This window comes from Enhydra lutris, unplaced genomic scaffold, assembly GCF_002288905.1.
Source record: "Enhydra lutris kenyoni isolate GAN:26980312 unplaced genomic scaffold, ASM228890v2 scaffoldscaffold11, whole genome shotgun sequence".
Lineage (NCBI taxonomy): Eukaryota > Metazoa > Chordata > Mammalia > Carnivora > Mustelidae > Enhydra > Enhydra lutris.
In genome coordinates, this window is record NW_019154095.1 from 16,692,580 (window position 1) to 16,720,123 (window position 27,544).

The 27,544-nt window shown below is 52.5% G+C and overlaps 2 protein-coding genes across 4 annotated transcripts in view; one reads left to right on the forward strand and one right to left on the reverse strand.

Moving 5' to 3' along the window:
- Positions 1–2,764: 2,764 nt before the first annotated feature.
- On the forward strand, positions 2,765–13,946 carry LOC111144423. Of its 3 annotated transcripts, none has more exons than XR_002640392.1 (4): positions 2,765–4,264; positions 5,407–5,502; positions 6,346–6,473; positions 13,749–13,809. XR_002640392.1 is itself a non-coding variant. In XM_022498714.1 (4 exons), the coding sequence occupies exons 1-4, from the start codon at positions 3,863–3,865 to the stop codon at positions 13,924–13,926; spliced, it is 729 nt and encodes a 242-aa protein (XP_022354422.1). In that variant the 5' UTR covers positions 3,764–3,862; the 3' UTR covers positions 13,927–13,946. The 3 variants fall into 3 exon arrangements, 1 of the variants encoding a protein (XP_022354422.1); XR_002640393.1 differs by lacking the exon at positions 13,749–13,809 and adding an exon at positions 8,587–9,631; XM_022498714.1 differs by lacking the exon at positions 13,749–13,809 and adding an exon at positions 13,824–13,946 and having other exon boundaries at positions 3,764–4,264.
- The window catches only part of LOC111144422 (RNA binding protein with multiple splicing), a 163,599-nt gene continuing 149,368 nt past the window's right edge, over positions 13,314–27,544 (reverse strand). The window contains exons 7-8 of the mRNA XM_022498713.1: positions 19,671–19,740; positions 13,314–14,669 (exon numbers count right to left, since the gene is read on the reverse strand). Coding sequence (XP_022354421.1) covers positions 19,678–19,740 — 63 coding nt within the window. The 3' untranslated portion in view covers positions 13,314–14,669; positions 19,671–19,677. The remainder of the gene's footprint in view (positions 14,670–19,670; positions 19,741–27,544) is intronic.

Genomic DNA, 27,544 nt, shown 5'->3' on the forward strand with positions numbered 1-27,544 from the left:
CTGCTGTTTTCAGATAGAATGTTCTGTATATGGTTGTTAGGTCCATTTGGTCTGTAAGCATTGTTCAGATCTGTTGTTTCCTATTGGTTCTGTCTGGATGATCCATCCATCATTGAGAGCGGGGTATTAAAGCCCCCAACTCTTAATGTATTGCTTTTTATTTTTCCTTTTAGCTCTGTTAGTTTTTGCTTTATATACTTGGATGCTCTGATTTTGGTGCATAAATATTTACAATTGTTACAGCTTCTTGAAGGATTGACCCCTTTATCATTATATGATGACCTTTGTATCTTTTTACCATTTTTATTTGAGGTTTATTTTGTCTGATATATATATATCTACTGGTTATTGGTTTTTTTGGGGGGATATAATTTCCTTGAAATATCTTTACCATCCCTTCAATCTTAGTCTGTGTGTGTCTTTAAGGCTAAAGTGAGTGTCTTGTAGGCAGCATTTTCATTAGGTCTTATTTTTTATTTTTTTATTTTATTTTTTTTTTTTAAAGAATTTATTTATTCATTTGACAGAGAGAGATCACAAGTAGGCAGAGAGGCAGGCAGAGAGAGAGAGGAGGAAGCAGGCTCCCCACCAAGCAGAGAGCCCTATGCGGGACTCGATCCCAGGACCCTGAGATCATGACCTGAGCCGAAGGCAGAGGCTTAACCCACTGAGCCACCCAGGCGCCCTAGGTCTTATTTTTTAATACAGTCAATGTGTTCTGTGTATTTCAGTTGCAGAATTTAATTTAGTTAAGGTAATTATTGATAGAGACTTATTGTTGCTATTTATTAAATTTTTAGATCCATTTTTGTAGATTTGTAGATCCGTTCCTTGTTTCAAATTTTGTCTTTTTTTGTTTTGATACCCTTTGATATCAGTATGCTTTGACTTCTCTGTCATGTTCTTTTGTATAATTACTGTGTTTTCTCCTTGTGCTTACCATGAAGCTTATATAAAATATATTAAAATTATAACACCTTATTTTAACCTGATAACTTTAATAGGATTTCTAAACTTTACACTTATACTTACCGTCCTGCTCACACTTTAGGTTATTGGTATTGTTTATATATTTTTAATATTGTGTAAATAATAACAGATTATTATTTTTATTCTTTTTCCTGTGTTTTTAAATTTTTAAACTAGAGTTGTAAGTGCGCTACGCACTGCTATTACCATGGTACAGAATCTAATTTTGACTATGTATTTACCATTACCAGTAAGTCTCATGCTTTCTTTGTTTTTTTCAGTATTAATTAGCATATTTTTTACTTCCCTTCTAAGGACTCCCTTCAGCATTTCTTATTAGGGAGGTCTAGTGGTGTTAAACTACCTTGGCTTTTGTTTGTTTGGGAAAGTATTTTTCCTCACCTCTAAAGGCCAGCTTTTCCAAGTATAGAATTCTTGGTTGACAGTTTTTTTTTTTTCTTTCAATGATTTTAGTATGTCATCCTATTCCCTGGCCTGAAATGTTTCTGATTAGAAATCCTCTGGTAGGGCGCCTGGGTGGCACAGTCAGTTAAGCGTCTGACTCTTGGTTTGGCTCAGGTTGTGAGGTTGAGTTCTCTGCGCTCAACATAGAGTCTGCTTGGGATTCTTTCTCTCCCTCTGTCCCCCTTTCTGCTATCCCATGCTTACTCGCTCACTTGCTCTGTCAAATAAATAAATATTGAGAGAGAGCGTGCACAAAATGGGGAGGGGCAGAGGGAGAAGTAGATTCCCCGCTGATCTGGAAGCCCTTAAGAACCCTGAGATCATGACCTGATAAGGGCAGATGCTTAACTGACTGTGCCACCCAGCTGCCCCGTAAATAAATCTTAAAAAAAATACCCAATATTTGTATGTGGGTTCTTTTGTCTGTAATTTACTTTATTCTTGCTGCTTTCAAAATTCTTTGTCTTTGACTTTCGACAATTTTTTAAAAATGTGTCTTGGTGTATTCCTATTTGGGTTCAGTCTAATTGGGGTCCTTTGGGCCTTGGGGATCTGGATGTCCATTTCTCTCCCAGGTTTGGAAAGTCTTCGGCCATTATTGCTTTAAATATACTTTGTCTATTTTTCATCTTTTGGAATTCCCATCACATGAATATTGTTTCTTTTGACTGTCTAGTAAATCTCCAAGGTATTCTTAACTCTCTTCCATTTTTTTTTCTTTTTGTTCCTCTGACTGGATAATTTCTAGTGTCCTTTCCCCCAGGTTGCTGATTCTACTACTTTTGAAACTCTTTATTTTTTTATTTTAAAGATTTTTAGAAAATTTATTTTTAAATTAATGTATAATGTATTATTTACCCCAGAGGTACAGGTCTGTGAATCATCAGTCTTACACAATTCACAGCACTCAACATAGCACATACCTTCCCCAGTGTCCATCACCTAGCCACCCCATCCCTCCCAACCCCCACCCCCTCTGGCAACCCTCAGTTTGTGAATGTTTTCATTAAATGCCTCTGCAGTCATTGTATTTTCAGCTTTGGGATTTTTTTTTTTTTAAGATTTTATTTATTTATTTGTCAGAGAGAGAGAGGGAGAGAGAGCAAGCACAGGCAGAATGGCAGGCAGAGGCAGAGGGAGAAGCAGGCTCCCTGATGAGCAAGGAGCCCGATGTGGGACTCGATCCCAGGATGCTGGGATCATGACCTGAGCCAAAGGCAGCTGCCTAACCAACTGAGCCACCCAGGCGTCCCTGGGATTTTTTTTAATGGTTTCTATTTCCTTGTTGAACTTCTCGTTTTGTTCATTTATTGTTTTTCTCACATTGTGTAATTTACTAAACTAAATTTTGAATTCTTGGACAGTTTGTAGATCTCCACTTCTTTTGAACTGTACATGTTTACTTTAGCAGAGACAGTTCCTCACCAGTCAGCTTAGTTTGGGCTTCTGGATTATCTGCTAGTGACATCATTGGGCAGGTAGGTCTTGCTGTCAGCTCTCTTCTTTGATGAAGCCATTGCCCAGCCTCTGAGCTTCGGGGCTGGGGGTCATACTGGCTGAGAACAGTTGGCTAGGACTGCTTGCTTGGTTCCCTGGCAGAGTGAGTCTAGAGGATAGACTCTGGGGTTCCCTAGCTTCTCTGGTCAGGCTTTCTAGATGGTCAGGACGGAGTTACTCAGTAGGCTAGGCTACGAATTGGGCTCTCTGCGGCAGTCAGGTAGTAGGACAGGCCCTGGGCCTGCATGGCTCAGTGTTTGGTACCCAAATCAGGTGTGACTATAGCCTGAATTCCCTGGCTAGTCAGGGCCCATGATTTACTCTGTGGATGGGGAGTACACACTGTTCAGTTCCAGTGCTACGGGGAGCAGGGGCTGTTGGTGGTGCTGGCGGCTCCCTGTGGGCACTGGTGCAGTTCCCTTGTGCGTGGGCTGCAAGCTGTCTTCAGCCGTGGGTGGGCCTATGGATTCAAGTCCCTGCCCAGGCTCAGCAGAACCAGCTTCAAGGTCGGTAAGATTGTTGTCTTGACTCAAGCCAACCCACATCCCAAACCCTCTGGCTGGACGGGCCCCCAGCTTCGCTCTGCAGACTCTGGAGACCTGCCTGCCGGACTCCCTGCTCGAACGTTGTGGGCTGCGCAGCTTTCCAGGCTTTCTGGTTGGGCGGGGTCAAGAGCTCCACTCAGCCGTGGGCAGGCTTAGGACTCTGCTCCCTCCAGGGCTGGAAAGTTGCTTCATTTGAGGACCTAGATCAGGCAGCCCTGCTTCCTACCGGGTCCCCTCGTCAGACCACATCACTGACTGACTTCTGCAGATGAATAAGCCACGGGTTGGGACCGCGGGTTGGGACCGCTGCTTGGGCGCTGCAGGTAGGAACTCTTGCCGCCAAGATCGGAGAGCTGGTTGTTGCAACCCCTTCTTCCTCTTCTCTCATGGTCAGATTGCCAGTGGTCAAGCTCCGCAGATCCCCTGAAATCCTGGTGCGGCCAGACCCAAGCTGGGGCTCCGAAGATGTGACCCACAATGTTGGGAAGCTTGCTGACCACGCTGGCTGTTTTTCCCACCAGAGAAACCAAGGCCAAGGGGAGGGGTGGTTCAGAAGGGTGCTTCAGCCTCCTCTTTGTGTTCCAGAATTCTCTCAGTGGTCTTTTCCTTGTATACTTGTTTTTGTGATGGGGAGCAAAGTCAGGAATGACCTATGTCACCATCTTGGTGATATCACCTGTCACCATTCTGTTTCATTGGCTAGGTCTGGAAATGCATTTTGGACATCTCAAGCACTTCATCTTGTGTGCAAGGAGACATACGTGAAGGCCGCCAGCACAGAGTTGAAGGTAAGCTACTTTGCTACCAGGTGTGTGTGAGTAGTAGCTTCTAGCTAACCCTGTGTTCGCCAGTATTGTAATCTGGCTTGTTGATATCTTTTGTCCAAACTTTCACAAAGAAGTAAATTGAGATGTAGAAAGGCAGTATTTTGCTCAGTTGTCACACTTGCAAATTCTGTAGCTTTACCTCATTGACTTGCATTTTTTTGTGTTGTGCCTTGATCCCCTCTGGCTGCTATGTGGAAGAGGAATTTCTCCATCTACCCCTTCTGGTGGCCTGAGGATTGTGCCACCTGGTGACATGCGAGGAGAATTGTAGTTTTGGTGGGAAACTGTGAGAGGGTTCCAGTTGTGTCACGATAAAAGGAAGGACACCCAGTTCTTCTGGGTGTCTAAAAACACTCACCTGAAATTCAAGTTCGAGTTGAAGTCCCATTCTTGCCTCTGCTCATCTCTGCCAGACTTGGCTATCTAGAAGTGAGTGGGAGTGGACGTGGGTGGCGGATTTCAGAGGTGAAGACAATCTGCTGTGCATTTTAATGTGTAATTGAGGACAGTCATTGGAAACTTTTAGGGGAGAGCTAAGAGAAATGGAGTTGTGCCTGGACAAAAATGTAATAAGGAACATCCAGCTGCTGCTGTCACTCCCTAGCAGTGTGGTGAGAAGGTGGTGGGACCCGGGGACGGAGGGGAGCCCTGCAGCCAGGGAGCAGAGTCCTTGCGAGAAGGCCAGGCGGGGATACCCACTGCTTCTGGTCTGCGAACACACAGTCCGCGGTTTGTTTGGGGAGCTCTTGGAGGTCACAAGCAGACAAAACCTGTTCCGAATGTGGGATTTTGGCATTTGGATTCATAAATTTCCCATTTACTACCAGCCAATGGCAATTCTCTGGCACAGAGGAGACTCTTCCCTGTAGCTGCTGTATTTATAGGTTTCACTTACCAGAGGATTTGGGGTTTCCTGAGACTTTTTTGGGTGGTTCTCAACAAGCCAAGGCCACACACACTGTGTGACAAAGCTGGGGTGGTCGTGTGGACAGCAGTGATGGCCCATCATCCATTTATTGCCGTCCTCGGGGCTTCATGTAGGGAGGATGGGATGTTCTTTCCTGGTATGTGTTTTGCGAGCGTGTCCTGGCTTGTCCCGGTAGGTGTTCCCTGAGAGGCGGAGGCTTCTAGGACCTGTGTCTACACTAACTGAACCTTGGATCATGTGTCCCTGTGCTGTCCCGGGAGTGTCATGTCAAGTGAGTGGACATTTTGAAAAGTGATCTGTCTGCCCTACTTGGGGCTTGAAATCACCACCCCAAGATTGTCAGTGTGTTTTAGCATAGGCGTCCTGAGGACAGTTTGAGAGAACACCTCACCAGTAACAGATGTTCTTGTGCCTCTTAAGGATGTTGGACATGTGTGGTATCAAGAGGGCACGGGATCTGGAGTTGAAGGTCAAGTGCAACCATGTGCCGCTGCTCTTTAAACTGGGCAGGAATGCCCTTTTTCCTCGACAGCCGGGCACCCCAGTGGTGTGGAACATGGGGGAATCTGAACACACTCCTCACACTAAGTGTGCCCTGCCCAGAGCCCTCAGGAGTTGCTAATGGATTCCCAGTGCCCCGAAACCTCTGTAGAGAAAGAGAATTCAGGGAAATCAGCCACTCCTCCTCCAGTCACAAGAACGTTCCTTACGCCACACAAGTCAGGACACGAGATGCCATGAGGTCCTGGGCTTTGGGTGAACCTCACAGAGGAGGGCAGTGATTGGCAGCTGGTTCACCGTCTGTGCAAGCCCTGGGTCCGGTGAATCTGGATGATCATCGGGAGGGGTAACTTCCATTCTGCCAGTTTTAAGATTCTTTTCCAAATTAATTTGCAGTTTTGTCCCAGAGGCAGAAGGCAGAGTGTTTAGTTTCAGGTGTCAGTTTTATAGCTTGATAGCTAGTCTTGTGCTCACAAGGGGTACAAGTGAACAGGAGAACAAAAGGGTCACTTGGTAACCAGATGGCTTAGTGGCCACATTCCAGGCTCTGCACACTGGAACATTATGCATGGAAGCAGAGGGAACAGACAGACCTGCCTTTTTCTTATCCCAGGTTCCCAATTCCAAAAGATACACCGTATTCCTGCTCAACAGATTGACAGAAGAGATTGTTTCTCCTCCTGTCACGAAGTGGATGTTTCACCAGTCCGTGGGAACGTGTCTGGCACTCACACTAGACTGGTAAGTACCATCCAGTCTGGTCACTTGAATGTCACCTATGGCCAGCAGCACAGTGCTGACGGGGGCACGGGTTCACCGAGCCCAAGGCCCTTTGTGACGAAGCGTCTGGACGTGGAGAGGTAGAGCTGACAGCCAGGATGAGGGCCCGCGGCAGGCTGGAGAGGGAGGGCATCCCCTTGGGGCAAGCGGCCCGGCATGTCTGGTGGCCGCGTGGTGGGAGGTCACAGATGGGCCGAGGCAAGCTGCAGACCGGCCTTCTCCGGCCATACCCACACTCCCAGGCAGGCACGACTGGGACCTGTTTCTGGTGGGTGGTCCCTCTGCAAAAAGGGACAGAAACGGCCATGCTCGCCAAGACTACTAGGTAATAGTCACTATTGGTAGTTGCTTTTACTCTGAACGGAGCACTGTGGGTTATTTCCAGAGCTTCCCTTTTGGGGCACAAGGGATGGGCCAGTGGGAGTAGGGCTCCGCACTGTCCTCCTAGCTGTCGACACCTGGTTTACCCGTGAAGTTGGCCGAAAACCACTAATGACCCTTCATGGATGCAGATGGACCCGAGCTCCTGCTCCACAGGCTGCCGTGGGGGCGGAGTCGGCTGGGCACAGTAAAAGGCATCAGGAACGGTGTGAACCTACCTTGAGCTCCTCTTGCCAGGGCAGTCAGGGCCAGAGGCCCATGTGTCACCGGGGCCCCCAGCTGAGCGTTTGTAGCGGCTGCGCCCTGACTGGCCTGTCCCTATCCTCTTCCTTAGTCCCTCAGTCCTCAGCTCTATCTATTGCTCAGAACGCAAAGGAAGCTGCCGGGGCCGCTCTTGCTTGATCTTGCAGAAGGGAATGTGCCAAGCAATGGTGTGACCGCTGGGAAAAGCATTTTATTTTTGAAAATGACCATAGAAATTACACACTTTATAAAAGTATAGTAGGCTGTGTGGCAGCCGTGATTTTTCTTAGAAAGTCAGGGTAGGGGGGCATCCAGCAGGGTCTGAACGAAGCAAACCCCCTACCTCCCCTCCCCATGCTGCTGGCCGTGCCCCTCCCTCAACCCTGGCTCTTCTTGTTCCCTTTTTTGGGTAATGACCTTTAAAAAGCTTCTTGATGTCTTACTTCTAATGGAAAATAGTAACTCTCCACCCCAGAACACTTAAGTCTTCAGCACCACGGTTGAATAAGCTAGTATCCCGCTGAGCTGTAGCAGCCGGTGAAAATTCTTAGGTCAATTTATTTTTACACATGGCTCTTCTACCACAAGGAGAGACTGAGCCGTGGGACTCTGGAGCGGGGTCTGCTTCAGCCACCACACTTGGGTTTTGAAGTAAGCTGAGCTGTGCCCTCCCTCCTGGGGCTGGTGGGCTGGGGAGTGCCCAGGGGAGCACACGCCTGCGTTTTGCAAAATCACGTGGGAGACAGGAGCTAGCTGCCTATAGCAACCGGCTCCCTTGTGAGGTGGGCCAGCCTCCCCTTCCCCCTCTCGGGGAAGTGTGCCTCAGTGGGTCTCACACTCTGGGTGAGCTGGGAGCAGGAGAAGCCTAAGTGAAGGGCAGAACCCACCCCGGGGCACAGTCTGCACAGGCCCCCTGGGAGCGGCCAGTGTTTTCGGACAGCGTGCGCCTGTGTGGGGGCTTCAGCTCCTCCCGCAGGAGCTCCCTACTAGAACCAGGGGGTGGGGGTGAGGGGAGGAAGCATGCACCTAGTAGGGCTGTAGCTCGCCGTTCTGTCCCTACCTTACCCTGCGCTCCGGCCAGGCAGGTGGACGCCTATACATTCACATACAATTCTGGAAATTCTGTAGTATTTAAGAACATGCCTCAAACATGCAGCTTGGAGGAAAAAAAAATAGATATTTTTAATTACAAGCATTCAAAAGTCAAGCACAAAAACTGTGATCCAACCCAGTGTAAGATCATCCATCCTCTCACACTTAAAATGTTTGGTATAAAAATACTCACTCTCTTGGTTTTATTGTTGATATCTTTTATGTTTCGTTTGAAAATATCTCCAAACTGTACAGAAATGTCAGACCATGCGTTCACAAATAACACACTATTTTTTAAAATTATACAGTGTAAAAGAGTAAAACATTTTTATTATATTTGTTTCTTCGAGAAAAACAGATGTGTGATAGAGGCTGTGGCAAAGTCTTGAAGGGACAAAACTGGGCAAGGTGTTTTCAAGCCTGAAACAGAAAGAACAAATGTGAGGGTGAGTCCGCCTTCCCCCGGGAAACTCCTGGGGGCGTCCCGACACTCACGGGTGTGTAGGCACATACAGCACAACCTCTCACCAGAGCAGCCGTGTTTTCACCGTAGACCCAGACACGGGCAGGACAGACTTCCCTCTTACCAGAAACTTTTCAAGACCTCCTTCCCCCGCACTTGCTAGGAAGTGTTCACCTGTGTTTTGCTTCGTGGTCCAGAAAAAAAAAAAAGTGGCTTCGAATCCTCCTGAGACTTTGCCACTTGCAGAGTCCCAGTGTGGCCCCACGGTTTTCTTCACTGTTGTAAAGGCTGCACTGTGAAACCTCTACTATTACTCTGTCCCTATTTTCTTGCCATCTTCCCAACACGTCAGACCCAAATTTGGAGGTAGAAAAGGTCTTACAAAGGTCTAGGCAGAAGTAACTCCACAGACACTAGAACTGTCCACAGGGAAAGGCTTGTTTGTGTGGCGGAGGAAGCGGTCAAGAAAAGAGCACTGTAACCAACAGCCCATCTGACCATCCTAAGTCAGGCTTCTTTGGTAAGATGCGCATTCAGCAGGAAATCCTGAAGCGAGAAACCTCCTATGAACACTCGCCAACAGCCTGAACTGGATGATTTTAGGAAATCTGAGCCAGGTCTGCAGCGCTGGGGCACCCACACTGTGACCCAGGAGATCGTGGCATAGCCTGTGTGCAGGTGACGACAGAAATAAGGGGCCACGAGTCAGAAGATGCAACATCATAACCACACAGCTACGGTTCATGGAACAATCTCCCTAGGGAGAGACCAGGGTGCTGCTTTCAAGGGCAGTGAGCAGGTCATTCAGAGCCTCACCTGTCACGTTCGAGTAACATGCACCCATCTCGAGCTTGTGGCCACCGTGCTAGTCCATCAGTTTAACTCACCGAGAGGCCCGGCGCTGGAGATGCTCCCAGGTCAAGCTCTGGGAGGCCTGCACACACCACCTCAGGGACCCCCCCCCCCCCCCCCCCCCCCCCCCCCCCCCCCCCCCCCCCCCGCCTCACACTCTCAGCAGAGCTTGGACATGCCGGGAGCGTCCGGGGAAAGAAACGCCTTCTAGAAATCTCACTTTCCGACTGCTTTGATCCCCTGGTGCCCAGCACAGGAGGGGCATCGCCAGTCACTCGGCAGGTGCTCCAAGGGGGAGGAGAAACCAGAGTGGGCCAGGATGACACACACCCATCTTGGTTGGGTACATGTCACAGGATCTGTGCCGCACCGTGAACAAGGCCAGAAGGGCCCACTCTTTTCATCTTTGGCCACACCCTGACCTGTAACCAGCGTGGACACCGGGTGTGTGTGGCCTGGAGCAGCTGACCTTCCCAGTGGGCCCAGGACCTAATGGTCCCTCAAATGCCTGATGGGCCCTTGAACTGCCAAAGGAGCCTCCACTCCGGAGTGGGAAGAGGCAGCACCCCCTTGCACCTCCAGCTCTGAATGCGCAGAGCAGAAAACCTGCTTAGACAAAGTGGGTACAAGACATTTTCCCCCACTCTCATGGCTTGTCAGGCTTGCAACAAGTCCCACGTCATCCCAAACTTGACCACAAGCCAGCAGCCCAAGCTGTGTGTTGGTTCCAGGAAACGGTTTCTGAGGAACAGCAGTCCCCCTATGGCTGTTCCTACTTTGGAACAATTCACAGGGGACGACGCTCGGCAGCCCTCGGACTCTGGGAACCTTTAGGGGCCTGCACGCTGCCAAAGGCCTCTGTCAGAGAAGCTGGGCTTGGAGAGCGCCATCTTGGGAAAGCAGCCAAACCTCCATGTGGGGACACGGCCCCGACACCAAAGTCTGAAAGCAAAGCTGCCACACTGCCTTCAGAGACCGAGAAGGGACGGAATGAAGAGGCAAAGGAACACTGGCCACCTGTGATGGCACCTGCCCACGCGCTTAGGAGGGACCAAGGCCTTGTGGTCTTCTCCAGCCCTGGCCAGGGGCCTGGCTGGTCAGCTTTCTCCTCTGAAGAGCTTAACTACTGCCTTTGGGCAAGAACACGTTGCTACTCCTGGCCTGATTCCACGGCCAGGTTCTGATTCTCTGATTCTGTCTGCTGCACCCTGGACATTTCTGCCATGACCTCGAAGGCACCATGTCTAAACCAGACTCCCGACTTTTACCTTCTTCACATGGCTCCCCCTCCTGACCCTCCGCCTTTGTCTCCGTCCTTCCACCAGCCCCTGGTGACATGGACACAGCCCTGCTCTCTCGGAGGACTGTGACTTCCCATCCCACCGTCACCATCTCGGGCTCGCCTCTCCTGGTACGTGTTTCTGACTCGGCTCTTCATTTTGCTGTGGGCAGCCAGCTGACAGATTCTGAAAACACCTCCTCCTACTTCCTCCTGCCTCCCTGAGACCCAAATCCCTAACACATCCCTCGAGGCCCTCGAAAGCCTGGTCCTAATCCACTTAGGACAAGAACACGTGGTACAGCTCTTCCTCCTGCTCTTACACACTCCGCGCTCTCAGAACCCAGTGTGAGCGCTCCCCTGCAGGGCTTTCCAGAGCTCCCACTGGGCGTCCTCACTGTCCAGGCCCCTTGTTTGGCTTCCTCAAGGATCAGCTGAGGTTATTTTCCTCCCTAAGACTACATCCTCCTGCCTTCACCCCAGACACAGTCACTTGCATGTAGCAAAACGTCAGACCCCCTGCACTGCAGGGCAGTAAAGGAAATGGGAGCGACAGACAGCTAATGGCATGTGGCACTGAGACCTGGTTCCTGAGTCGGGATAACGCCCCTGGCTGAGCGCCAGGAGCCTGTGCCCGGGGGCCCCTCAGCACCCTCCCAGAGCAGCTCTGGCCCTGATGGGGGCCTTCCCAAGAGGCACGTGAAGGGGGGAAAAGGAGGGTGCGTCCAGCTGCCCCGGGGTTTTAGCAGCCGACCCTGACCTCCCAGGACTCTGTCCCCCTCTTCCTGGACACTCGAGCAGGAAGCGAGGCGCATTCTGGCTGAGGAGGAAGGCTTTGAAGGGAAAACCACAGGAGAGAGGAGGGAAGAGAGAAGGGGGGACGAGAGCTGATAGTTTCCCGAGCTTTTCCATAACTGTGCTGTGGATATGTAATTCTCACATGGGAAAAGAATGTGTCCACATTGCCATAGATGTTCCCAGACTGAACAGAAGGTCAGAATGTGGCTATTTCAGTCCCTGTAAACAAGGAAGGGGTTTAGCTAAGAACGGAGTTCAAACTTTGGAATGTATTAACAAGGACATTTTAAACAGAATACAGAGACATCCGGGAACACGGAGCACCGTGGAGGGATGGGGGCGGGGTGGGAGAGGGTCAGGCTCTGTTTGCAGAGCAGCTTCTCCTCACAGCCTTTCCTGAATGGCAGTCAACGGACAGACAGAGGGAAGTAGATGAAATAAAGCTTGTCAGAGGCAGGTCACCACTGTCCCGTGTAAGACCATAGAGAATGTCTGCTGTCTGAAAGAATGTTCTATAGTTCTGAAACATTTCATGTCCCTTGTCCTTGAGCAAAAAGATCAGCCTGTGGCCCTCAGGACTGGGCACAGCTGCTGCTGCTGGCTGCCATGGGCACACCGCCAGACCCGGCCGGGCCTGCTCTCCCCCCACTTAACTTTGGGCTCCTTCTCCCAGCAGTAAGAAAATTGTTTCCCTCCTCCTACTACATACAGTTGGCCTATTTACTAATGATTTCTTTCCCAAGAGTTTCTCTAAATGTATTCATTTTTATCCAGAGTCAGATAAAGAACAGTTCCCTCTACCCAACTCCCAATAAACATGGACCAGTTTTCATTTTATAGCTGTAAAAACCGAATACTGGTATTAATTTGTAATAAAAAGCCTCACTAACATTTTAAAAGGTTCACAGGCTAGTCTCAGGAGACCAGTCTTCTGTAGTTGGAAACTCCTCCTCCGCATCCTAAACACACATCCTCACCTGCCCCTGCACGCGGGCGCCCATGGGCCCCAGGAACTCGCACCAGCAGCCCACCTCCCCGCGTGGGTTCCCGCTCCCACACCTGGCCAGAGAGGGCTCGGCCCCCTGGTGGTCCAGGTCGGAGCAGTGCTGGCCGGCAGTGGGCCACCTCCAGACTTGTTCTTGTAACCCACGGGCGGCCCCAGAACCGGTGAGCCCCATGCTGAACACAGGTAGTGGCAAGGCGCCCTCCGGCTCATCTGGTCGTGCTGGCTGGCCGCCTGCAAGCTCTCTGCTGCCCCGAGTCCCAGGGCTACTCCCACCCCTTTCCTGCTCCAGGTCACCAGGCCCTTCTGTTGTCTAAATGAGGTCACCCCATGCTCTGGCTACTGGGCTCATCTGCATTGCCTGGAATTACTGATGTTTGGGTTCATTTATTACATTTAGAAAATCATTATTCTAACCTACTTCCAAAAAATTACATGGGTAGGTTTAAATTGGTCTTTAAAGTGTGCCAGAGAAGGGGGAAGAAAAAAACAAGATCTCGTCCTTTAAAAGGGTCCTACATAGGGCACCTGGGTGGCTCAGTCGGGTAAGCCTCAGACTCTTGATTTCAGCTCAGGTCATGATCTCAGGATGGTGAGATTGAGCCCCGCCTCGGGCTCCGCGCGGAGTCTGCTTGGGACTCTCTCTCCCTCTGCCCCTCCCCCGACTCACACTCATGCTTGCTTTCTAATAAAATAAATAAAACCTTTAAAAAACAAAAAGGTTTTACCAGGTGATAACATTGGTAAGCATACGTGGGCATTGCTATGAAGAACCAGGACAAAAAGACAACCTAATAGGCTGTAGCACTGGTGGGATAAACATCAGCTGCCCCACGTGATGTGGAAAAACCTTCCCTGTTGCTAAGTTTGGTCAGTGTGACAAACATCAGTGGGCAGAAAGACCCCAAGTGCAGGCTGCTGGCCTCCTGTCCAGGCCGAGGAGCTGGGCTGTGAAACACGGCGCACACGGCTTGCCTGCCTCTGGATGGCTCTACTCTGAGCAAGAAATACCTAAGTCCCAAAAATGTGGTAATGACCTCCTTGGCTAGATCTGCCTGGTTCTCTGTCCTTAGCAAGAATCTTGCCCTCTTTCTGACTCATCTTTTCTTCGTTGGCCCCTTGTAGGGATGAAATTCACCACCTTATTTGGGCTGAGACATAATTGCTTCGGGCCTGCCCTTAGCACTCCTGTTGTTTTAGGCCAAGTTTTGGAGAGCAACTGGAAGCCCCTCTGCACAGCAGCCAGCAGGCCGGTCACCTGTGGGAATGCGACACCACTGCCGGAGACTACACTTCCTCCTAGAAACTGATGAACCGCAAATCACTGACATCATCAGCCAACAGGAAAGCCCAGAAGGGAGGAGGTAGTGAGCGCCCTGTCTCGTTCAGCTATGCCCAAGGGCAACCACTCATTTCCAAAGAGGCTCATGAAAACATTTCTGCGTCCCTGAGAGAGGGCTATACTACATTCAGTACAACGGATGAAGTCGGGGAATACACATGCCACATCTAAAAGATTCTCAACAAAATGGGTAACTTCCAAAAAAGGCGCAAGAGTCTATTTATCTGTAAATTCCCATCGGTGGAACAGCTCGTCCCACTGCTGTGGCACAGACCGTGTGGGCAGAGTCTGCAGAACCCCCCGCCCCCCGCCCTCCCAGGATGCCCTTTCTTAAGCACCTGTGGCTGGACGAGGTCATCAAAAGCAAAGCCCTGACTGCAGTGCTCCACACCAGCGCGTCTCAACCTAGGGCGCCCAGCAGAATCATCTGGGTGGGGGTGCAGTTAACACCTGGACTGCTGGGCCCCATCCCCAGATGCCTGGGATCCCTCCCAGAGGACGCTGGTGCGATGATCCGAGCACACTGGTCTCCATCACCGTGCCCCGCCCAGGACACACTGCCTCCCCAGAGGGCCTGTTCAGCCTCTCACTGCCACTCACCAGCACGCTCCAGTTTTGTAGAACAGCTTGAGAACAGCAGCCACCACTGAAGGTTGCATTAATACCCACAAGACAGATTGCAGCCACCATCACACACCTGGAACCTGGAACAGAGAAAGAAATCACCCATTAATGGTGTGCGGTCATTTCCAACCCCAGGGCTGGTTGGCTCTTGGGGTTCCCTGGGTCCCGAAGGGTCACCTATTCTGCAAGCAAAGAACGGAGAGTCAATGGCGAAGGGACCAAGGCCTCCACGGTGGAGCCGATGACCAGTGCCTGGTGAGAATGATCACACCAGTGGCATGGCAGCTCCCCACGGGGACCACCGGCTTCAGGCCCGGTCAGAAGGAAAGCACCCTAGTGGTGGAGTGTGGCTCCCGGGGGCTCCCTGGCACCAAGGCTGGAGGGGAAAGGACTCTGGAGCAAAGTGTGCTGGGGGAGATGCGGTCTTCAGACGTGCGTCCGTCACGGGGGACGGATCAGAGCCACGCTGCAACAGCAGGCCGCCTGGCCAACGAGACAAGGCAGCGCGCAGAAGATCCGAGGGCCAAACCCCCAGGACTGTTCATAAGCCCTGTCAAGGAACAGTGCAGGACCTGAAGCGCCCCAAACCTATCCAGCTCCAGAAGCTGCCTCAGACCACAGCAACAACTACTGGTCAGCCCAAAGACATAAAAGCCATTCTCCCATAGGGTCCTGTGCTGTCACATGCACCGATGAGCTAAACTTTGCTCCAAGCACCTTCTGGAAAACAAGTACCGAATGGAAACATCTGTGACTACAACCTGTTCCCGAGGGCCCGAGAATTTTGAAATATGAAGGTGCTGAGACCCAGCAGATCATAAATTTTTAATATTCTTTGGTAGGCATGACTGCCTCTGAGCCAGCTGGTTTTTGTGAGAATTCCCGGAGCCAAGGAAGGATGCCTGCCTCCCGGCACGTGGATGCCAATGGCCCTCTTCCACTAATCTCTTGCGTGTTCAGGCCTGGCGACGCCGCTCTCCTGCCTGCAGAGAAAGAGGTCGACTCAAGCACATGGGGCTTCGTGAACAGGAGCACGCCGGGTACTGCTGCGAACCCTGAGATCCCCACAGAGGCCTCCCTGGTCTGCTCCCCGGACAATGGCTATCCCCAAGGCCCTCGTGCTCACAGCCAGAGACAGACGAGGCTGGTCCTCCCAAATCAAAACACGAGGAATACACAGCTTTACAGTCTGGTGTTATTATCTCTCGTGTCCTTCTCTCGTTCGTTGACACTGTAACTACATGTGCTTATAATTTCTGTGCATCGTCTTGGTCCTAGGCCAGGGAGATTCTCAGAGTTCTCAACGCCCGTCAGAGTTCTCAAAGAACGCCCCAGCTCCTAACTCACTCAGTTTTTTTGATTTAACTACATTTGGATACCCAACAAGGCAGACTGTGTCATCATTCCCTCTAAAGAGTTACTAAAAACTTGCTCATGCTTTCCTGTTGTCAACGCATCTGGGAAATGGATCGTTTTCAGTGATTATCCTGTCATCTGGGGTTGTCTATCCCGTGGCGGGACCGTTAGCCAAACTCTAGTGATGCTCGGACAGAGCTCGTAGCCAGACTAAACACCATCAAGCAGGATGCGGCAAAAATGAAAACCCAAATGACACCCACCCCTCTGCTGCTCTTACGCCACGAAGCCACTGATGACAGGAAACTCGACACCCCCGCCCCCTGGGGAGGGGCTTTCCTCACACGCCCTTCCTCGAGGGTCCTGAGCAGTCACTCTTCTCTGTCATATGTGTATCCATGACTCCCACCCACTAGAACTGGAATTCCTTAGGAGCACAGGCCTGGTCTTCCTGCAGGTTTTTCCACCTGTGTAGCACATAGCAGACATGTATGTTTACTTAGGGGTGCCTGGGTGGCTCAGTGGGTTAAGCCTCTGCCTTCAGCTTGGGTCATGATCTCAGGGTCCTGGGATCGAGTCCCGAGTCAGGCTCTCGGCTCAGTGGGGGGGCCTGCTTCCCTCTCTCTCTCTGCCTGCCTCTCTGCCTACTTGTGATCTCTCTGTCAAATAAGTAAGTAAAAATCTTTAAAAAAAAAAAAATGTTTACTTAAAGGATGAAGAGCTTGTTTACTTTTCTAGTCTAGTCCCTGATTTCCCAGGAAAAGGACAAAGTGTGTAAATGAAAAACCCCTGCAGGGCCCTGAGGAAACAGGCCCCGGACTGTGGAGGATTTGGAGGGTGCTTCCCCTCCCCCCACCCCCTGAGCTCCACATGTTGGGAGTGACGGCCTGTCTGATGTCACTCCTGCTCTTGTCTTCTATTCAGTGCCACCTTCCCACAGAAGAAGGACCCCCCCCCCCCGCAACAAACACGAAGGTCATGTGGAACAGTGATGTCGCTGGCCTCACCTATCCTACATTTGGCCTTTCTGAAAGACCAGTTTTGCCCGTGCGCCCACAGAAGATACTCCGCCTTCATACGGGTCTGGCAGCCTCACAAGCCATACTTGCGAAGGGGCAAACAGCTAGGCCTTCTTTGGTAGCTACTGCTGCCTCTAGGTCTCTGGTGGATAGGTCTGTGGGGAAGGATGATCTGGAACAACTTGGGTGAGCGGAGAGAAACAAAGGGCAGGATCTTACTGGCTGGAACAGTGCAGCTGCTTCATGATCATGCCTTCCCTTCGGGCCTATATAAATGCTTAAAAAAATCCTTCCTCAAGCCCTTACGCCACCACCATCCTCGGCCAACTGCCACTGCCAGGTTTGGACGCATCCTCTCATCTGACTCAATCTTCCTACACCGCCTACTACTGCCGACCCCAGCAGCTCACCATTGGCCTTCCAGGCTCCAGCCCTCCCCGGCGCCTGCGGGCTACTCTCCGTTTTCCACAGGCTGCTCGTCCTCTGCTGACTCCACGGCTGCGTGAGCCTCAGGGCTGCGCCCTGCTGACCTCTCTTCCGGTTTCATCAACTGCCTCAACTTCCTGCTTCGGCTGAATGCCAGGTCTACCCCAGCCCGTCAGCTCCTTCGTGAGCTTCAGAATTCCCAGTTACCCAGTCCTGGGTCCCTCTGGGTGAACACCTAGCAGCCTCTCAGAACGGACAGATGATGCACAGTCCTGCGGGCAGAGGAGCACGTAACCGATCAGTGCCTTCTGGAGCCAAATGACAGTGCTGCACCCACCTCGCCCCGGGTAACGGGGGCAGGGTCCCTCATGACAAAACGACTAAGGCTTTTGTGCACAAAGAACAGAGCGCTAGGGACAGGTCATTTTAAAAAATTAATTATGGGCATATGGATATGGTACATGGACTTGGGAGTCCTGGACATAATGGACCCTAGAATATACCTCAAAGCTTACCAATTTTATTTCCAGGAAGAGAAACCCCCTAAACAGCAAACTTTTACATTTCACAAAATAGTAAAATATTTTAACTACTTTCAGTATCTACCATGGACTTTTTCCCTAAGAAGCTACATTTAAAATGCAATTGCCATTCACAGATACTACCACTTCATGTAAAATGCATACGTGAACACACATACAACATAATTTCAGAATAAGGGGCAAATATAAGCAGCATAAAAAAATCTACTACACTGTCCTAATTTTTTGCCTCATTATAAATAGATTGGTGGTAACTCTAACATAATGACCATTGGCCCAGAGATCTCTGTAAGTGGGTGTCATTGGTTTAGGTTCTGGGTAAGAGATTAGGGCCAGGTTTCCCAAAATGTGCTCTATGTGAAACGGCAGTCTCCTGAGCGTCTGTGAAAGAGAGGGCTCCCGTCTCCAATGAGTTTGAGGAATGTCACATCCTTGAGTTCCCTAATCTTACAGATTTATGATGCTCGTGTTATAATAAGGGTCCCAAGAATCTTTTGGTAAAAAACAAACAAGCAAAAAAAAAAAAAAAAAAAAAAAGTGTTCTTTTTGACCTTGGCAACATTTACGTACTCTGCCTCCAGTCATCCCCAAGGACTAGCGTTGCTCTGGCCACTTAGGAATAGGTACGATTCTAAGTAACTGGAGTTGAGCAAGCGAAGAAATATCCCTCAACTTACTCATTACCCCACCGGCAGAGCAAGAATCCTGACCAGTTGTGGGGTGGGTCTGCTGCCTGGCCGCCCTGATGCCCGCCACCAATGCTCCCGTGTGGTGAGGCCCTTCCTCCAGAATAAGGACGCCGGCCTTCCGGCCGAGCTCTCTACAAGTACGGCGGTAAAGACTTCAGCCAATTAAGTCCACGCTCAGCTGTCACCCTGGAAACTGAAATGAAGGTGACACGACCCCCCAAGCAAGACTTCAGGTCAGCAGGGCAGCTTGCTTGCCTGTGGACAACAAATTCCAGAACTCTTTGAAAATCCTATTCAGTGCTCTCCTTCCTCCTCACTAGGAGGGCACTGCCCTGTATGAGGCCGGCTTGGCAGCTCCTGCTTCCCAGTATGTCTGTCCCCTGTGAACGGTCAGAAATTGTTCCCCACTGAAGGTGGACCTGACCCTAACCAGAGGCCAGTTTTTCTCACGCAAGTCCTTCAAAAGATCATCCTGTACAGGTATGTACATAATTTTAGCATTTCTAAATGTACGAAGGTCCAGTCTCTCCCTACTCTCACTTTTCTTCCTGGGTTGTCAAGAAGTGATAGAAAGCACCAGAAACCATAGACTGTCGAAGTGTGACATCTCAGGGACTTTTCTTGAGGGCAGATGCCCGTACGGACATCAGAGTTCAGAGTAACAGTGCTTTAACAGAAATTCGGTCAAGATACCCAGTTAAACGCAGCGTTTGTAATTTCATACAAATTATTTACAGAAAAAAAACTGAGTCGGTAGTTCCCTAAAGCAAGGTTAGGCCTCAAATAAAAAGGCGCCAAGATCAGGGTTTCCTGGACCAGACCCTCGAAGGAAAGCAAGCCTGCGCGGCAGCGCCAACTCGCCCAAGCTCACCATGTCACCCCGTGTCCGACCCCCCCTCCTGCCCCGCACGGAAGCCGCGCCGGCCGCTGCTCTGTGACGCGCAAGACCGCGATTCGGGGTCTCAGGCCCCGGGAGACTCTCCGGCAAGAGCCGCCGCTCCCCCGGCGGACGTGCGCGGCGCACGGGGCTGTCGGGCGCGCGTACTCACGTGGTATTCAGCAGAACTGACGGGACTTCCAGCCCTGAGAAGTAGCTTCGGACGGAGGGAGCCAGCGCATCTGCAAAGACACGTGCGGAGAAGGCGGTGAACCAGGGCTCGCGGCCGCCCCCTCGCTGTTCCCAGATGGGGCCCACTTGCCCCCAGGGGCCGAGGACAAGCGGTGCAGCTGCCCGAGAGGTCTTCCGCGTCCCCCTAGGGCACACGGGGGCCACGCTCACGGGGCACAGCGGGCACAGCGGACCCAGCGGCTCCCACCCTCCCGGCGGAGGCTGCGGCTCGTGCTGCCTCCCGGGCTGTGCAGGCGCGTGTCTGCTCCCACAGAGGAGCGACAGTTCGCCACCCATCCGTGCCAGCAAGCTGGCCAGGACGTCTTTGAGATTCTGCTCTTATCCTTTTAAAAAAGGGGTTCTGGCTTCTCGGCCCTGTGGGGTATGTGGTACCCCAAGCCCTCTGCTCACTCTGCTGAGAAGGACCTGCAGCCCCAGCTTTTCCATGAGGTTTCCAAGCGGAAGGCCGGCAACGAAACAAATAGACTGAGTGATGCTTTGTCCACCTGGCAGAACGTTCCCGGTCCTGCGCTGAGGAAAATGCAAAGAAACAAACCCGAGGGCAAGCGCACTTTGGCCTTAACAAATGTCCATCTGTCGGCAGTCAGTTCTGCCCCGCAGCCTTTGGCCAGAAGCAAGGAGTGGCCATTTGCTGCTGCTCCTGTTTCCCTGGAGGAGGGAGGGCCTCCCCGTAAAGCCGGGGAGCAACACAGGCAGCTGGGGCGGGGGGGCAAGGAGAGCGATTACATGAAAGCGGGGAGACGCTCAGGAGGTCTGGATGGTTCTGTGGAGAGGGGCTTCCTCCCCAGGGTGGCAGGAGAAGGACGGATCTTTGACCTGGATATGGCCCAAATTCTAGAATAGAATGCAATGCTGGAAGGAATTTTACCCCGATAAATCTACTTCGATGGTTTAATAAAACAGATTTTGCTGGAGAACCCCCTTTTCACACGGCACCTTACTCAGATCTCCAGAGCGTAACAGATACAGCAGCGTCTGGCAGACGTGGACATGCAGGGGGCCTGAACCCTGCAAGGCAACCCCAGAACTGGGGGGCAGGGGTGCTCTGGGGGGCTGAGGACACCCCCTGCCTCTTCTAACATTTTACAGGTAGGAAAATCAATTGAGATCCAGGTATTCTGAGTAACATCCCACGGGCACAGAGCCCAGTGGGGTCAGGATCCAGGCCCGGGCTCCACTAGCTCTCGTGACTTGTCTAGGAGAGGGCCCCCAGACAGAGCTCACAAAGGATCCCGGCCATTGGTCGTGGGCCACACGCAGGAGTCCTCAGCATTTCCTTCTGCCCCATGGGCCTTCTTCCTCTCTGGCTCTCAACACAGGGTGAGGGGCCACACTGGGGGACTCGATCCCAACTTGAGGCCTCAACTACTTGGGAAACGAAGACTTAAAAAGACCAAAGATGCTTTTTGAGCTTCTCCCCATACCAGGAATCCAGCTCAGAGAACCCCTTGGGCCAGCTGTTCATGGGAGATCCTCTGGGGACCACCTAGAAATCAGATCACCAGCTTGAGGGGTCCCCCACATTGTGAGAGGGCAAAGCTGTATTCCTCGGGAGCCAGCAGCAGGTACTGAAGTTCATCTAAGGCAGGGCCAGAGTCGTTTTCAACCCTCAATAGCAATTACGGGGATGAAGGCTAAAAACATGTCCTCTTGGGAATTCAGGAGTGTATGCAGAATAAAGAAGAGAAATAAAGGAGGGAGGTGTGGGAGGATGGGAAGGACAAGGGAGGGAGGAGTACAGGGGTGTGGGAGGAGGAGGCAAAAGGGAGGAGGAGGTCAGTGAGAGAAAGACAAAAATTTCATACCTACCCGTGGCTTATGGCTTTGTGCATCTGAGTCCACTTGCTCACTAAGCAAAGGGCAGACTTGGAGCTGCCTTCCTGAGCCAGGTGGTGAAGGAGGGGATGGGGCACAGCCCCATGGCAGGTGGGGGGCTGGGAACCTAAACACACAGCGGGAGGGGATGGGTCTGTGCACTGGAGTCGGAGGGAGCGTGGTGGTGGCGACTGGTGATGCCCGGGTGTAGGGCTGAGGCGCTGAGCCCCACGAGGCCAAGACATGTTGGTGTTTCAGAGACACAGGAATAGGAGGGATTGACCAGGGGGGTGGGGGCGCAGTGGATGGCATGACTTGGTGACGGTGACTGCGAGAAGGAAGCCCTTCATCTCCCACACACCACCCCAGCCTCAGCCAACCTCTGGTGCATGCTGGCCTCTTCCCCCTGCCTGTCCTCGCACCCGGAGCCCTGGAGTCAGCCCGGTCTAGAACACCTGAGCACTCCGGGGCGACAAGCAGGCTGACTCTGGGCTGTGGGGTCTGGGAGAAGTTGAACTCAGCTCACCGAGCTGAAGATGGCCCGCTGGCTGATTCTCGGGGAGGATGCGGTGATGGAGTCAACAGAGGCCCTGAAATTCATCACTCTGTGCTCCATGGCTCGGACACCACTGCCTCTGCCAACAGGGTGGCTCTTCTCACCGCATTCCACAGACCTCCAAACCCGCGCGCAGCCTCTTGCAGGTCTGAGGGGTGCAGTGGCACCCACTTGCCAGCAGAGGGCAGTGCCTCCCCCCAGGGCCCAGGCTGAGCTGCTCCCCCGCATTCCTGTGCAGCAGAGCAGAGCAGCAGAGCTCGTGGGCTACACGGAGTTGCCGCAGCCGGTCCAGGTGAACAATCTATTTTGTGCTAACTACTGCCGTCCTCCAGAAGTGGGGGGACGGGCCCCACTTGGGCTGCCTGCTCTGCCGTGGTTTCTGGCTCCAGGTCACCAGTGGCCATTCCTGCCCACTGCCTAGGGGCTGCTTCTGTGCGTCATCAACACTGGGGAAACCTGGGCTTCCCTGACTCCCTCTCCAGACACGATGCAGCAGGGGTAGGTCTATGCAGCTTCTGTGTAAGACAGGATCCTGTCTGTAGAAAAATGCACGTGAGCTGGCGCACAGCGACACACACCAACAGCACACTCACAACCCTGCCTACCATCCTGGGGGCTTCTCAGGTCTCTAGCAGATCCTCTCCCGATGTCTGTGACCCACACCAGCACCGCTGCTCACGCTGCCAGGCGGCTAAGCACACCACTGCACGCACAGGGGCCGGCGAGCCCATAAGCAGCCCGGAAGACCCTGGGCCCCGCCTCCCCTCAAACTCGGTAACGCTGAGTCATGACCGCTCCGGTTCACTATCCAGGGCCCACACTGTTCGGGGTTCCACCGTCACACTTCGGGAATGCTCTTGGAAACACAGCGGCCCCGCAAAGTGACACTGAGGTCTCCAGGGCCATAGCATGGATGGTTCCAGCTCCTGCGACACGTGTGAGAGAGCTCGGACAGGAGAGGAGGACCCCCAGAAACAGAAACAGCCCAGGGCAAAAATAAAATGGAATGCTAGGGAAAGTAGTAAGTATCCGTGAAAGTCATTTCTGTCCTCCCCTCCTTCCTCGCTTACAGATGAGGAAGCTAAGGCCCAGAGGTTAAAGCAGACACAGAATTCACATTCCCAATCATGTTGCCGCAGCACGAAGACCCTGACCGGTCTCTAGAGTGGGGCCCTCAGCCCTCCGGCAGGGCTGTGAGCAGCGCAGCGCAGAGCAAGCAACGAGACTACGGACCTGTGCTCTCCTCCCCAGCCCTCCCTCCTAGCGACTGCCTGGCCTCACCGCACCCGCCTTAGAAGCAGCAGAGGAGCCTACCAGGTGCCTGCCTCAGTGTAAGGAGCGACCAGTGATTCTCAGAGTGTGGCCCCTGGCCCACCAGCGTCACCTGGGAACTTGTCAGAAATGCAGAAAGCTCTGGGAGAGAAACCCCAGCGCCTGCATGTCACAAGCCCTTCAGGAGATGATGTACAAGTCCAAGTTTGAGAGAGACTGCTCCTGGGTGAGGTTTCCAAAGTGCGGCTGGACACAGGCTGTCTAGAGATACTCTGGGGTCAAGCCAGAGAGAATGCAGTCTCTGCCCTTTCCGCGGAATCGAGATACACATTAAAGACTCCAGAAGTTCCACCATGAAGAAACACGTCTGACTTGCTTTAACCCTGGGTTCCCCAAATTTATCTGCCCACAGAATCTTTTCATTACGTTTGCCGACAGTTGCTAAGAAATGCTGGAGAGGAAGGCCCCTTCCGGGGGTGACTTTTGGTGGGTCCGGGAGGCCAAAGCGTGCCAATATGGCATCCAAGTTTCTAGCTCTTAACAAAGCTCGTACAGCACGTGCTGTACCTGAATACGGCTTTCCCCAGGACCAGCTGTCCAGAGCCGCGCTCTCCTTTTCTAGGCATGGATATTCAGGGTCCTACACGGTGCCCAAGAAGGAGCGCCGACTACCCTGCTGGGGCTCTCCCAACACTGCTACAGCAGCAGCCAGCCCCTCACACGTTCTGCAGTTATAACCGTGTCTGGCCCGCTCACTCCAGGCCCAAGGATCCACTCCGAGCAGCAGCACCAAAGAAAGCACATCAGGGCCTACAGCAAACCTTGCCGAAGGGCTCTAGGCTAAGGAGAGGCTGGCAAGCCAGGAGCACACTGTGGTCCAAGAAACTCCAGACTCACCCCAGAGACTCGACTGGTCTGCAATCCAGGAGATGATCTTCTTTATGGGACTAATCACAGGGTTCTTTAAAATAGCACCCCTGCCCTATCTAATACAGCGTTCACCAAAACTGGCAAACACTTTTCAGGAATTTGTTCGATGAAATGAGGCCCACCGAGGACCGCTCTAAAGGAACCTCCACCCCCTCCCCTCCCCCAACGGCTGGCCCATCCTCTCTCTCAGCAGATGCGGGGGGCACAAAATGCAATCCCATTCTTTCCTTTGTCCGGCATCTAATACCCTGGCCTAGGGCAATTAAACAAGTTGCCATCATCTAGGCAAAATGTCAAGATCTATGTGAATTGCTCCAAAGGTTAAGTCGGCCTTCTGACCTACCCCAACTCCCAGGAAGGGAGCGAGCAAGTTAGTCCTGGCTCAAGGAGGTTACGCTCCAGCCCGGCCGAATGCCCCCCCAAGATCTCCCTGTCCGGACGGTGGGACACTGCTGGGGCCTGAGCCCAGGCAGTGACAAGGTCTAGACCCCTGCGAACACCTCCTGCTAAGACCAGTCAAGGCTGGGCTTAATTAACCGTAAGCCTTCGGGGATCATTTTCTCTCCCGGGCTTTTAGACTCCTTCCCTGTCTGTCCTAAGCACAAGCCAGATTGTTGCCTTCAAACGGGCATGCGAAATGTGCTCAGACACCCCAGAAGCTCACTCAAGACGCCACTCGGGCCGAGGGCACCCAGGCGTGTAACATCCTGTGTCAGATCAAGTCCACGGTGGCTGCTTGTCATCCATATTTAATTCCGTCAGTCTGTTAACTTTTAACTATGTTTGCTATCAAGGGCCATTAGAGGTCCCCAGGAGCCGAGCCCAGTGAAGCGAGAAGTACTTCATGGCAGAGTGCATGAGGCTTGAAGTTGGGGTGGCCCACTTTCCCATCCTGTCACCGAGCGCTGGCCTTCCCCACCGGCAGCACAAATCCTGAATAAAACATGATCCCATTCGGAGTCGATTTGCCTTTTTCCCCCCGTCAGAATTGGTTTTCTTCAAGAAGTTCACTTTCTTTTTATGAAGGCGCCATTTTGTTTTTCTAAACTTTCTCTGCTGCAGCCTTGGTTTTGTTTCCAGGGCACTTAAAATTCACATACTTTCGGATGGTATCTGGCTGCCCATTCCTAGGAAAGGAGGCCCAGCCCCGGGCGGACAGCCAGCTGGCCGAACCACAGCCTCTCATCGGCACACACCATGGCCACATGCTGCCACTCTTGCCCTGGACCCTCAGGGTTCTCTTGGTGGGGTGCTGGTCTCGAGTCCCTCTACCCTAACTTCTAATGCTACAAAGGGAGGGCTCAGGAACTCTGGGCCATGAGAGATCAAGTTCTAACAAAAAGAAGGAAACAGAAGAGCTAAGGTTAATAATGACGACTCCGGGGCAAGGACTGTACTCCTTCCCTCAGCATGACCCCATCAAGTAGATACTCATTCTTCCTACCTAGAGATGAGGAAACTGAGCTTCAGCGAGGGTTAAAATAAACTTGCTTAAACTCCCGAAGGTAGCACAGTGGGTGGAAACGGTCATTAAAACTGGCCTGTTTGATTTTAAAACGAGTCCTGATTCCATACCAGACCCCCTGCACCATCCTAGTGGGATGGTCCGACCACCTTTTTGCTGATAATCTCAAGGATGAGGTGGGCTCACGGACTTGGGGAAGAGATCTCGTTGCGAATGAGGCTGGGGGGCTAAAAGTCACAGGCCCTGGGAAGTTTAGCCTTACAAAGGACAAAATGAAACGTGCTTCAGAGACCTGAAAGACGGTGCCCCAAGTGAAGGAAACCTTGCCCCCCGCCCCCGCCCCCAGCCAGGAAGAGGCCCACTTGGAGCTGCTCTCTCCGTCACGGCAACGGTGAATTTGAGGAGCGTCTTGCTGGGATCCCCAACCACGGCCAGGGCGGCCACAGCACCAGGGGCCGCTCAGGTTTCTGGACAGCCGCCGCTGCGAGCCGCCTGCCGTGGTGAAGCCGGAGGCTTGGTGGGAGCAGCAGCTCTGGCCGAAGGAGCGCGCCATCCCCAGGCATCCTGGCGGAGGGATTTCAGACCACTTCTGAGGAGGCCCGTGAGGACGGGCCGAATGTTTACGGTTCTCACGGCCTCGCTAAGGGCTCCCGAGTTCTCCAGACACCGAACAGCAGAGGAGGGGATGAGGAGGACAGAGAAGGTAAACAGGAGGTCATCTGCTTGGCCAGGGTGAGATCCTCTGGGGTCTGGCCAGAGAACTATGGAGAGTAACTTCCCAAGGCACACGAGGCGACACTGCCGCCTGGAAACAAGGCGAGGCAGGACTCTAACGGAGGGACTGTGGGAAGAATGAGCCAGAGTCCAGGGCGGACTGGGCCGGATGACCCGTGGGTCTTTCTCTTCTCCAGTTTCTCTGATAGGAAAGCAAGATAAGGCAGCAGCTGGAAAGTTCAGGGACAACGGGTTTGACTGAAGCAGCACACAGGAACCGCTTGCTCTCTCTGGGAATTCAGCTGTTTCCCACTCTTGATCTACTTCCTGTCAGGGAGAGGTTTGCCTCCTGACAGGCGTGTCCGGGCCTTCTGTGGGGTGGGGGTGGGGGACTTCCTCTGGGGACGAGTCCTCCCGGCGCTGGCACAGGCTGCAGAGACCTCGCTGCTGGATGGAGGGTGGGTGCCGTCGCTGGTGGCTGTCCCGATGCCTCGCCTTTCTCACCTGTCCATTTATTCTTTCCAACCTCTGGCCTTCCATCTGGCCACGGCCACGAGGACTCTGTGGCTGCCTCGGTGTGGTCAAGACGCTGCTGGATGCCTGGAGCGTTCGAATGATCACAGCCTGGTGGGGAGCTAGTCCTACGTTTCCTTCTCCTTGTTGAAAATGCACATGCTCCTTTAAAAAACTAACACTTATGAAGCGCTTACTATGTGCCTGGCTCTCTTGTTCAAAGATCTCAGTTACTTACTTGGGAAAGAAAGTGTGAGAGAGAAAGCACCAGACAGGGGAGGGTCAGAGGGAGAAGAAGGCTCCCCGCTAAGCAGGGAGCCCGAGGCGGGGCTCGATCCTAGGACCCTGGGATCCTGATCTGAGCCGAAGGAAGGCGCTTCACTGACTGAGCCATCCAGACGCCCCCAGGCACTCTTGTTCTACATGAGGGATTCTTAGGCCCACTTTACTGAAGCCCAGAGAGGTTAAGCAAGGCACTTGTTCCGTCGAGGTCACACAGCTCGCCCATGGCAGAGCTAGTGTCTGACCA